Source organism: Balearica regulorum, chromosome 6, assembly GCF_011004875.1.
Source record: "Balearica regulorum gibbericeps isolate bBalReg1 chromosome 6, bBalReg1.pri, whole genome shotgun sequence".
Lineage (NCBI taxonomy): Eukaryota > Metazoa > Chordata > Aves > Gruiformes > Gruidae > Balearica > Balearica regulorum.
The window spans coordinates 14,717,851-14,731,386 of NC_046189.1; the positions used below are offsets into that span (position 1 = coordinate 14,717,851).

At 41.3% G+C, this 13,536-nt stretch overlaps 1 protein-coding gene across 4 annotated transcripts in view; it reads right to left on the reverse strand.

Annotated features, from left to right (window-relative positions):
- PARD3B (par-3 family cell polarity regulator beta) overlaps positions 1-13,536 on the reverse strand; it is a 422,926-nt gene that overhangs the window by 21,947 nt on the left and 387,443 nt on the right. For all 4 annotated transcript variants that reach the window (XR_012836057.1, XM_075756447.1, XM_075756445.1 and 1 more), the window contains one exon: positions 8,770-8,849. Coding sequence is in view for 3 of the 4 variants with exons in the window: in XM_075756447.1 (XP_075612562.1) it covers positions 8,770-8,849 (80 nt within the window). In the remaining variant the exon portion in view is untranslated. The remainder of the gene's footprint in view (positions 1-8,769; positions 8,850-13,536) is intronic.

Below are 13,536 nucleotides of genomic sequence, written 5' to 3' on the forward strand. Positions count from 1 at the left end.
GATCAGTTCTGAATTATAACCCAACATAAGCAGCACTGCTTTTATTCCAAACATCTGCACCTATAAAGCAGCAGCTTCCCAGCCTGTTGGTCTCCTGAGCGCTTTCAGTATCCATCCCAACAATGCCACGGATGTATTTGCATTTTGTAGCACGCATCTTATTCCCTAGGTTTCACTCAGCACATCACTCTGTTGATGCACTCTATGGGATATATGCTTTTGTTTTTTAATTTGATCTTCTTCTTTTTAATTTGCATTCACTTATCTTTTTTCCACAGATCCTTCCTCTCAACCTAACCATTTTGTACTGACACTTCTTTCTTTCATTAATATTTTGTTCCCTAACACTTGTTTTGTTCTTTTACTCACTGGAGGCATAGCTAATACAGCTTGCTTTTCTGAGGCAATGTCTCCATGACTTCATTAAATTTTATAACATTAATTCGAGCCCTTTTGTTCAATGGCAATATTTACTTCCATCTCCTGTGTTTTGAAGCTGAATTTGATGCCGTTAGTTTGAGTGGGAGGTCCTTATGCCTGGTTATACACTAAAATCCATGCCAGATCCATGCTTTTTTGTAAATGTGACACTTGAAATTAGTTTTATTTACTTCAGCTAGTATCTCCTTGCAAAAAGGCTGGCTGTTGAGTTTCAAAATATTAATTGACTTTTAAACTATTCCATATTGCATTAACTGGCTTTTTGCTATGAAGAGTTAACTGACTTATTACAAAAATTGACAAAACCCATCCCTGTCTGCCGCCTCCTACACTTCCAAAGTATTCTTCTGGGACATCTGGCTTTTAGTGGGTTTTTCAAGCTATGTCCCAGTTGTTGCAGACATTTTCTTTGCTCAATTTTCTTTAGTTATTCCCATGGAAATTATAGAGGTGGCCTGCGAGCCGCAATCCATGATTTGCTGTCATGAACCTTGACCTTTCTGACTTTCTAAAGTATACTTTTTCAGTATTAAGACTTAATTTGGCTTGGAAAGAGGCATCCTGGTCATTTGAAGTGATATTTCTGTTTTATTAGAAAGCTGGAGGTATGTTTTACAACTAAATCTCCTTCCTTTTGAATTCACCATAGAGATGTCTGTAATTGTGATCCTATTTACAGTTTTCTTTCCTCCTTTCAGCCGAGTCTTAGAGAAAGACACAAGACCATTTTTTGAAATGTCTACAGTACACTGACCCTTTCCCACCTGCTCTGCTTTTCATGGCTGAGACTCTCCCCACAGAAGGTACACACAGGTTATTTATGAACTCTGCACGTTTTTGGATAAATGTGTTTTGACACCACGCACAAGAAAAGCCTTCAGACTTCACAAACGCCACTGAGGTAATATTAGTACCATGGCACACTGCAGCAGAGTAACTGAAACAGAGAGAAAGCAGAGCAAGTTGCAGCAGAGCGCTTCCAGCTTTCTTCTGCATGTATGGATCACGAGTCCGGTGTCCCGCTATGGCTTTGGACTCTGTCCTTTTTGAAATGTGATGACTTGTCTGACATTTCAGAGACACTGGGCAGTTTCCACAGCAATCAGTTTTATTATCTTGCGGAGTTACGTATAGTTAGTTAAGCAAACCTTGAATTGTGTGGTATTGGATTTAAGCTAATCTTTTAATGAGCACATCAGCTTGGTTCCCAAGCTTGTGCTCTAGCATGTAAGAATGATTTTTTTTTTTTTCTGCCTCTGTATTTCATCTTGGCTGGTTTATTGCAACATATCTTGGAGATCCTTGAGTAGGAGCAGTATTTCCATTAAAACTGATTCTAAATTCATCTGCCAGGACTTATAACCCAACTAAAACCATACACATATTTCATTTATAATGAGATCACCATATTGGAAGATACAGGCAGATAAGATTTTGCTGCATTTTTCAATGAAAGTACAGCTGTCCAGATAAAAATCTTTAAAAAAAAAAATCCCTGAGTTACTGATATTACTTTAGATGATTAAAACAGAAGCAAAAGTTAATAATCAGGTATAATGTAGAATACACTGTTTGAATATTACTTATATTTCTCATGACTAGGATGGTGAAATTAGGTGGGCCATTCATTTTTGCGCCCTGCTTAGTTCTAATCCTATTTAAGACTCCAGATTACCAAGTCTTCTTAGTTTTGCAGTTATGTCACGGGAATATTAAAAAAAATATGATTTACATTGAAAATTAAAAAAGACAACTCACAATTGGTTCTGAAATCTTTTTCTTGACCCTCTTCTCTTAATTTTAATCGATATGAGAAGTAGGGGAGATACAGACTTTTTTCAGTTACCCAGAACTATAAAATATTTTCCTATCACCTTGCCCTTCACTGTTTTCTATGACTTTGGAGGGAAAATCTGAATATTACTAAAAATAGAGTATTATATTATGCACCCAAAGTTAATAGGTTTGCTTTGTAACTGTGTAATATATGTCCAGGAACGTGGTTTCACTGACAGACTATGAGTTTGGTGATTCTGGACTGGGTCGATAAATTATTTCACTGCCACTAAAGTTTTGACAACCTCCCCACCCCCTCCCACCATTTACAAAAATCTATCTGCAGGTGCTCTTTTTAACCAGGTGAACGATGCTCCAATTTAAACAGTGCTACAAGGCAGCAATGGCATTCCCTGTGATACCTGCAGTTTGCATCACCATTGCCACCCTCTGCCTGCTATAAAGCACAATTTTGGGCTAAAAAAATGAAAAAGAGAAAAAAAAGGAAAAAAAAAAGGCAAAAGCAAATTCAGTAGAGCCATGTAACAAAGTCAACTGAAGAGAGGAACAGTGGAAAACTGAGAGGCAGACTGTTACTAAGAAGCGGCTGAGCACCAAGAAGGACCCTGGCAGATACCTTGGCAGAACAGCAGAAGTATTATGGGACAGAGCACCACTGTCACCGTTACGGAGAACCACTGTGCCACTGCATGGCACTTGCCAGTGCAGACGGGTCAACATCAAAAAACAACCGGGCCGTCCCATCCCTCAGCTGACGGCTCTAACCACGACTGCACTGCTGGGTCAATGCTGTGTAACATACGGTCGGATGTCAAGGAGGAATGTAAACCAAGGATACAAACTGAGAAAGGGGGCAGATTTTTTGCAAAGTGGAATGGAATACGTTTAATCAATGTGATTTAAAGCAAAAGAATTAATTGTGATTTAAACCAACAAGCAGGGAATTTTGATTTAAATAATTGATTTTAAACCTTGCATTTTCATCTGTGCTTCTTGGTTAGTCAATTCCCATAGGTCGGGAATGCTCTGACAAGTTGATTTGCAGCTAATTATAGTCTGCACTAAAATTGTGATTTCTTTTTGTTAACCAGGAGAATACACTATATACATATTTAAGTAATGTCAGTATATTAATTTCAGATTCTGCTAGACAATGGTGAATGATGACTCTTATTTAATAGACAATTAATTTTTTCTTGTGATTTGTGTCAAGTCACTTTCTGATGACATTTTTGGGATTCAATTAAATTGCAGAAGTCCTACATTTTGAAATAAAATTGGTTAGTAAAATAAAGGCAAAAAACACTGAAGTGCAAGAAATAGCTAAGGAAACTTGCTAAGTAATCTATTCCTTCTGTTTGAGGAACCTTATCTCTTCATGACATAGGTGTTACAGAAACTTCGCTTTTGGAAATGTTTTTGACTCAACTTTAGAGGCTACCTCAAACTGACTGCATGGGGACTCCGGCCCCTTGAGTCAACGCTGTTTTCATGCTCTATAGTGTAAGACCTAAGTGCTCAATCTATTTAATTTATTGAAAGGGAGGTTAAAAGATAACATAAACAATCACTGCACAGAAATACTGAAGGGGAGGCATTTTGCACACCTAGCTCTTAAAATCTAGCAGAAAAAATATTTACCATATTATCTAGAAATTGGGTAATTTCAGACTCAGGGGAAAAAAAAGGTATAATCTTTTTAAACAGTAAAATAATTAACTTCTGAAGAATGTAATGAATTCTCCACAATGTGACATTTTAATTGTAGATTAGATGGTTTTGTAAATACATTTATAAAAGTAACGCGACGGATCAACACTGAAATTTAGTTTGATGCAGGAATGTAGGTGGTCTTGGAGGCAAGGTGATCAAAATTGTCCTTTCTGGCTTCATACCTAGAAATGGAGGATGTGTTGCTTTTAACTACTGCCTTAAGAAGCGCAAGTTGCACGGCCAATCTGAAAGGAAGCTTCCAGCACTGCAAGTCTACGTGCTGCCACTGTACTACAAGGCTAGTTCCTTCATGCATTTACAAGTTTCCCAGTTTTAAGATGTATGTTACATTTAAGACAGATATTCCTGTGAGCCAATTACCAGTTTGCTTGGTGGCCTCCTCCCAGCCACAGCAATACAGCTGAACTCATCTACACAGCCCAAACTAATTTTTCCATGCTAGCAGTTATTTTCTAACACTCTTACTGCTTTTCCAGCCCCACTCCTTTTCTTGACAAAAATACATGTTTTTCAATACCACCAGGATTCCAGAGAAAGTCCGGAGTATTAGCTTTCCTTTGGAATCAGCATTTCTTACCAGGAAGATGGCTGAGCTTTGTGATCTACGCTCATCATGTCACCGGGGTCCCGTCTCGGTGTCTGACAGGCTGCTTTTGGTCACAGCCCAGCTTTTCCATCAACACAGAAAAGCACGTGTCCTTGAACATGAGATTTCTCCAAACAAGGCTGCTGTTGGCAAGACTCTGATTTACATTAAGACAAACTTCCATAAAAGCAAGCTCAAAAATAAAACTATGAACAAACTGAGCAGCTTCAGCTTCATATCTGTTCCACAGCTCCATCAGGAAAATATTTTGGATTACACCAAGAAAACAGGCATTAAAAATAGTTTAGAAATACATGTTTTTCTGGCTCCCACACCCTTGCCCTGCTCCTCTTCCCCAAAGAAGAGGCTAAGAGATACAAGAATCAAGCCATTCTTTTCCTAAGCAGGAGGATTTAACTTTGCTTAATACTACTACTCAGCACTACTTAGCCGTAGCCCCAGGGCAACACGTAAGTATTGAGTGCAAAGAACTGTATCTCTCTTGCAAAGCCTTCCATTCTGTCTTTCCCACTTTGCTGCTTTTCTGCAGACAGAGCAGCACAATGCAGTGTGAGATGAAGACCTGTAACTCTCCTGCCACAGCCACTTACCATCTAAATCAGATGTTTGCCTCTGTAGACATTTCAAAACCAAGTCTACAGACTGGCATTATTTTACCTAGAAACTAAACTACATAACTGAGCTGGCCACTCATTAAGCCAGTCACATACAAAGCCTTCCTCCTAAGGCTGCTGCCTCCTCTTTTCAGCTTTTAATTAAAAATGTAACCTTACACAGGAACAGATCCTCCACTCAAAGGCAAAAAGGGCATCACTGAGCTCAGTGAGAATGGGACACTGGATTTGCTGCTGCATCTACTGAAAAGGCAAGCACACTTGACACAGCCGAATTCCTCAAATACAGATTAATACAGACTTATATCACCTGAATTTGGCCCATAATATCTAGGCTTAAATTAGCAGCTTCAGAGAAAGACAGAAAAATACAAAACAAAAGGGCAACGCAGCAATGATGTTTCAAAGCTTAGATTTTTACAACCCAGCAGCAGGTATGTTGGGATGCTGCAGGCAATCCGACTTCCCCTTTGGGCAGGATGCAGGATGCGTGCCTCTGCATGGGAGTGGGCTAGTGCCTTAGGGATGCCCGACATTCATAAAGCTATTTGGCAGGCGATCATTCTTCCTTCTTGCCCAGTGGGGAAGAAAACCAAAGCTCTCAATTTGTCCATGCCCACACACACTGGCATGACTCCTGCTGGCTTCCAGGTAAGCGGAACGGTTTCCCTGTGTAGGTCCCAGCTACTCTTGGCATGGCACAGATCCCCTCCTCTCTCCTCATCCAGTGAAACTGGCTGCAGTCCGAGTGCTTTCCTCTCTTTCCTTGTGTTGTTCCACACCAGAGCGGCAGGCAAAGGCCGTATCCTCCTGGACTCAGTGCGGTATTGCAATAAGAATCTGTTTCCCAGCATCTACAACCCTCATCTGAAGCCTCTTTAAGTATCTCTTATTACACTGGACTTAAACGGCTAAGTATGCAGACAATTACATGCCACGTCCATACCAAATGCAGGTCAGTGGTTTGACCAAGGTGAGGACAGGGACAAAACGAGGGCAGGAAACCATGAACTAATACCAGAATGCTGGGGAGAAGAAAGCTGCTCTCTGAGGAAATACTACCTCTGTATTTCTTTCTACCTTCCTGTTTCTCTCTCGTTTTTTTTTTTTTTTTTTTTAATAATGCTGCCCATTACAGTAGTAGTCATGGATCCTCCACTGAGAATAGGTTGGCAAATGAGTGGTTTTTACCTGTATTCCTCTATACTCCTGGGCAGTCAGCCATGAGAACAAAAGAAATCACTCATTTCCATTAGTGGCTGGCAATGAGACTGCATCCCCTTCTTTTGGATTTAGACTTCACTCCAGCAATCTAGTCATTTGTGACTGCCAGGGCTTAATTACTGCAGTAACATGAAACTGCAAAACTTACAAAACCGAAGTACATAAGGCAGCAGCCGATTGCTGGGCTGCAGGCACACCCAAGGGTGCGCCGTCCCAAAGCTCTGCTCCTGCCAGGGGGGGAAAGAACCCTCTGGGGCCGCGGCGGTGGCGTGGCCTGTGTGCGGCAGTGCCAGCGTTCGGGTCAGGAACACACAACCCCTCGCTCTCCAGCATAATCTTCTTAGGCACGGAGAGAAATGACACTCCTCACACCAATCTTCAAAAGCTTATTGAATGTTTGGATGACTTCCTAAATGGCACGTCCCAGCCAGCCAAATACTCAAACCTGTCAGAAGAGCTGGAGAGTGATGTTTCCAGCAAGTTAAATGGAAGTTTTGGGAAGAATGCTGTGAGCTTCATGATCTGATTCAGACAGACCTACTTTAAAAAAACCCAACCACCACCACCACAAAAACGCAGGGTGCAGAGGCAAGCAGTGCAGACACCGAGGGGACGTGCCGAGGATGCAGTGGGTTTGAAAAGGAACGGGATAGAAGGAATACAGAGAACACTGCTGCATAAAGCAAGGGCACATCTGCAACTGCACTGCTCACTTCTGGTCATCCTCGCTTGAGAGGAATACCCGTGAAATGAAAAGAATTCTGGGTGATGGAAGTTACTTCTCTGGGAAATTTCCATTTTATAAAGATTGAAAAAATAAGGTTGATTAACTTGAGGGGAAAACGAATAAAAGGAGACATGATACAGGAATATGAAAATTGCTGTAGAGAATTACGCTGGGCACCAATTGCTAATTTATTCTTGTAATTCACAAGGAAGTACTCAACAAAATTGAAGTTTAAAATAGATAAAAAAGAGTGTGCATAATTAAACTACACCTAACTAACCTGCAAAAATCACTGCTAAAAACATGACAGGAGACAGGAGTGTTGGAGTACTACAAAAAGATGGCTATTTACCCAGGAGAGTAAGAATATCCACAGTCAGTCAGGAAATACATACGGGACACACTGCTGGAAAGCAGGCTTCTCTTAGAAAAGCCAGTTATTGCACAGGACGAATTTCCAAAACGATGGCCGACACAAATATCGTTTAAAGGCAGTAACTTAACTACAGACACATCCCTTTGGTTTAGAAACCATGTACTTTAAAAATGCCTACAAACATCCAACAATGTCTTGTGAGACAGCCTTTATATATTGGTTTCCAAAAGTAATATATTCTTTGTATTTTCAACTGGAATTGGACACGGCATTACATATTTATCAATCAATCTCTCCAGTGACATCTTTGAATGTAAATAGCTCAGTGGAAAAAGAAAAAGAAGCAAAAAGAAACTATTCACTGATTTCCTAAATGCCAGCTCTACTTCACAGCGAAGAATCTCTTCTTGCTTGTAAATAGCTATTTTTGCATTGCCTTTACGATTTACCTTGCTTGTACATCCAAGAAGTGGACTGGGCAACCCCTCTAAGGTCTTTCCCAGCCCTCTGATTCTAAAGGGGGGATATTTTTCTATTTTTGCTTTCCTCCCATGCTTCCCACTATCTCTTCTAGCATCCTTCTCACTCCCCTTTCTGACTTGCTAAATCTTACACTCTGCTATTAGAAATCCCATAGAAATGGGACTGAAATCTCTGAAATGCTTCCTTTTTTTTCATGCCCCACTGGTTTCAGACTAGAATTATTCTTCATTGAGTTGATAAGGATTAAAAATTAAAAAAAGCCCTCAGAGAATTCACACTCATTTCCACAACGTTCAGTTAAAGCACAGAGATGTTCCGCTGGAATAGGACTGCTAGTCAGACGGTCTTTGCAGCAACAGCGGGACTTCAGCAGCTGTGGCTGCTGTAGCAGAGGCTTTCCACAGCGGTACTCTGTCAATGCCAGCCAGGATTATATCACTATAAACTCACTCATTTATGCCCTGCTACGACCTATTATAACTCTTGCAGAACCCGCTTCCTCAATGTCATGTTCTCTACCTGTGGATCATGACTCTTGCTGACACGTTCAGTGACAGACCCTTTTTTTTTAAAAAAAAAATAATTCAAAAGTCCAAATTAATAGTGCAGTTATAAAGATGGCACTAAATCAGCAGCAAAAGGTGAACAAGACAGAACTGCAAAATAATCTCCCATGTTGGAGCCGGACATCAGCTGTGGGCTGATTTCGCTACCCATCGGAGGGAGGGTGAATCAGAGGGGGTGTGTGCGAGGCTCGGTGCTGTACCTGGGTAGGGATGCATACTGCCTTTCCATCCCCTCGTAGTGGAGACTGTATGAGCTCCCATCTGGACCTTTTCCAGGCACCTGTGGAGAGGACAGTAATTAGAGATGAAGATCAATTATGCAGCCCAGCTACTAACAATGCATCTCAAAACGATAAGCAGAGAACACATGATGCTGCAACATGCCAAAATCAACAAAAGAAAGGCAGGGGCTCAAAGAAGCTCCAAATCCCATACATAATCTTATCACTGCTAACAAGAAAGGCTTCCGTATCAAAGAACTGTTTAGAACAGGTACAATCTTCAGAGCCTTTTCCTCGTCTGCGTGCTAGTCAGAATACTCTCTCTCCTTCCCTGGCTGGTCTTCCTCCTAGAATTCAGTAACATAAGGACGTAATCTAATTAAGCACACCCCTTCTGATCCCAGTGGCACAACTACTTGAACCAAAGCTAGCATCTTAGTACCGAGGTTGCTGGTTTTTCTCCACTTGTGTGTTTTGTTCAAGTATAAACCACGATATAAACAGGCTTTGCTTTCATTCTTAACACAAATCCAGAAACTTTCCCTAATGCCACTGCAAAGCTAAGCATCCAGCTGGGAGTTAAGTGCATTTATCATGCTCTGGTGCTATTTCAAAAGTGAAGCATTAGTGCACTCAGTCAAAATGCCAGCTCACGACTTGGTTTGTTTTCAAGATGGCAACCGGAGCTGGCCGGAGAGCGCAGTTCTATCAGGAAGGCTCCAACTGGAGTACAAAATGGTGAACTTCAATGCTTTTAGCACACAGGAGCTCTCCCAATTTCACTCACTCAATGCCTGCTGATGGCCCAAAGTGTTAAGAGCCCTGTTAAAATGGAGCTATTAGTCTTTTCCTCCATAAATGCAGGAGGCTCTGCCTGCCTTCACTGTTTCCTACATTAGTATGTATTCCTATTCCGGTGCTGCTAGAATCAGCAGTTTTATAAAGCAATATACTAAGAGGCCATTTAAAATCCCCTTCCCTTTTTACAGATTAATAGCAGAAAGGAAGATTTAAAGCCTTTTCAAACATTTTTAACAATTCATTAAAAAGAGAGGAATAAATCACACCAAGCTTTCGGCAAATGCCTGATCATAAAAAGAGAAAACAAACAAAAATTAACATGTTTTTCACATTCTACAGGTTAAAGTACATTTCTGTCAGTCCTGTAATTTATGCACAATACACCATTTTCACTGAAGAGATGTATAAGCTCCTACAATGGGAAAGGTTGTGCACTCAGGTGTAGTAAGTCTTATCTACCTTTACATAGCATTTCTGTATACAATTTCTTGTGGACCCATTACCTAAGCCAAATCCAATGCAAAGAGAGGCACTATCCCTTGCACTACTAGGCAAGCTGAGGAATTATTCTAGACAAATACTGTTATGCACCTTGCCACTCACTGAACATCCAAGATACTCATAAGTGAAAAAAATTATTTAGCACAGGCCTCTTGCTAACTCCCCTTTATCTGACTCAACACAGAAAGGAGTCCGCACGGAACCGACAGCCACAAGAAATAACCACCTCTGATTTGAAATGACCCATGCTTTAGCAGTGTCTGACTTTGGACGAGCAAAAAATAACAATAATTGCCCTACATTTCAAAAAGAGGGCAGAAGGTTAATGGATCATTCATTCATTTTTTTCCACCAGAAAAAGTAACGTGTAGAGAGAATTTCTAAAGATAGAGTCACTTAGGCTGAGAGTCACAGACACTTTGGCTGTTCTTGCACTGCTAATTTGATCAGGTTGATAATTTCCCTTAATTCACCAGGTATGCCGGTGAGAGAAGAGCCTCCAGATTTCTGCTGTTTTACGAAAAAGAATGAGGGGAAAAGAAATGAATGTATAATTTGGTTGACTCCACACAAAAGCCACATAATATACAGTCTACCTCCATAGCCATAGATAGACTGTTAATTATGTGCAGCGGCAGGATGTTTATGAGCTGAAGGAGGCACCTGGTAACTCCGTGCATTCGCAACCTCGTGCAAGTTTCCTGGTGATCACTCTCACACCTAGCAGGAGTAACGACAGCCAGCCAACGTGCAAAAACACCAACAGATTTGGAATTGTGCCAGCATTGAGCAGCAATCCCAAAACTTCTATCAGTCACTAGAAAGTAAAAAATATTTACATTGCAATGCCTTTTTGCAGCCTGAAACCACCCCTTTTCCAATGGTTTCCTACAGACCAAATAGAAGGCAATACCCCCCACCAGGTCTGTTTGTATATATGATTTGAGAGACAGTTGCCATAGAAACCCCCCGGCGATGGATACACAATTTTGCTAATTTGGATCCATTGAGCGGCTGAGTCTTCACACCCTATATAAAACCCCCGACGCACTGGAAAAGCATGCTCTGGCTCTGCATGGCTAATTAAAGACTCAGCCATTTCTTCTCCCTTCCCTTCTCCATCTGTCCACGCGACAGTAAGAACGTATCATCATTCAGCCACCAGCAAAACAATGCCTGGAATAAAATACTACCCCAAAGAAAAGAGAAATTGCGAAAAAGGAAACACCTCCTTTGTAGAAGTTATTTATGTTTCAGAGAGAGTCAAAGCAAAGGGTTCCTTCCTGTCTTGTACAGCAAAGCTAAAAATCGGCATGAAAGGTACTAATTAGCAAGATCAAAATATTCCAGCTTCTGCTCCTTCCCAGAAACGGGACATGTGCAGCTGGCCCACAGTCCAGGTGCGGAAGTTTTAACTGCATAGTTAATAATCACAAAATATTTAGGCGAGCAAACAGTAACCTTAATAAAAAAAGGATTAAAAACTTTAAGTCCTATCAAAGCCAAATGGACGCTGACCACAAGATGACCAGCGAGGCATGGGAGCCGATGGAAGGTGCATTACTTGGCCAAGTCCGTATTGGAGGCGGCTGGAAGAGCTTTTGAGACCAACACCCCAATCAGTAAAGAGAGAATCTGACAGCAGTTGAAATACACGTTTCGTGAATGTATGGTAATGCACAACAGAAAGAACGGTCCAAAACATGCTCCTGTATTTTTAGGGTTTAAATTAACAACATCATGTTAAATAAGAGCCATCATTATGAAAAGATCATCTCTTAGTCTAGAGCAGCCTCAACTAACAAGCAAAACATGAATATGCAAAAATAACGGGGTAGAGATAAACACAGAAACAGCCATCATCCCATCAGTGCAATTAAAAGAGCAGCATGCTTAAATTGAGGAAAGGAAATGCTATCTTTATCAAACAACAACAACAAACAATTCACGAAACTTAACTGTCGCAAAGTATTGGTATGGCCAAGGCCTTTGTAGAATGGAAAATTAATAAACTGGATACACATATGAATCAGAACAACTAGCATCAGGTTAGCAGAAGACAGTAAAGCCTTTGACAAATTGAGGAGATGTAAAGCCTTGAAGAGTCAGCCATTCCCTGAAAGGGAGAGCAGGAAGAAACCTCTGCACCAGCAGGTATTTCTCCTCATCGCCCCCCCTTTGGGAATCCCAATGAATTCTCTGAAGCTCATAGCAGTGGCCACACTCCGAGACAAGGTGCCAGACAAATGGGCAAGACATTGCATCCATACAGCTCAATGCTCTTATGGTCTGGATTCTCCCTGTGCCAGAAAGGCATTGTTTCTACATAAGTAGTAACATTTTTGTTGTTCAAGTCTTTTTTTTAAAAAACAATAATTTCCATTAGCAAACAAGATTTCTGCGACAGAAATGTGTCACTTCAGAAAAACCCCTATGACACCTCTGCATCTTTAATTAAACCCCTGCCCGTCCCCAGTGGTGGAACCAGGCTGGGGGAGAAGCAGAGCGAAGAGTGATGTGGGCAGTGCACGCTGCTCCCCTCTCCCTAAGTCCACAGCCTTCAGCAGGACCAACGTGAAGGGCCAAAAGGGCAGAGAGGAACGAGTGCAGACCGGGGCTCCCCCCACTTCCCTGGACAACTGGAATCCAAGTTTGTTTCAAGACAGAACACTGTAGAAAGAGTCATAATTTCACCTTTCACATGCAGATCCAAAACAGACAGAAAGGCAAAACAACTGGAAAGAAAAAGTGAAAACAAAAGCTGCCCAGGCGTCAGTGCAAGCTACGTCCCTGGCAAACATGGTAACTGCGGGGCACTTTGAGTTTTCTAATACACAGAATTGATAAGCTAGCAGCAAATCTCTCTAACCTGCAAATTCTCCCTAGGAAAACTTCCCAGAAAAAAAAATAAAAAAGGTGATGTGAACATGCACTTGTAGATCAAGTCAGAAACAAGCATCTTACAGCTTTCAAATATTTGTAAATAAATTGTAAGGCCTAAGTAGAGTATACCTGCAGGCAGGTATCTTGAAATAAGTCTACGATTTGCCTACAGGAAAATGCTGGGGCTGCAGGAGAACAATTCTTTAAGAGCAGAGAAAGGATTTACTTCATCCTGAAGCTTGAGACTACTTTGAACACTGCGCAGGAAAGTGCAAGAGGCCATGTTTTTTCCTGGGAGATGCTGCATTTCATTCCTCCTCGCCTGCCTTACGCTGCCTTCCTCCTGGAGCATTTGTTAAAGGCTAAAAGACTAGCTGCTAGCAGGAAAGCCTCCCTTGCCCCTTTCATATGGATCAAGGTGTTTGGGGTTGGACAGCCATTGCGGTATGAACAATAACAACCAGAACAATCTTTTTTAAAGTTTAAGCTTCACGAAGCCAGAATCAACTTTTTCTCGTGTATTTGCACGCAGCTCGAGGTGGGAGCTACCACACTGCAAAT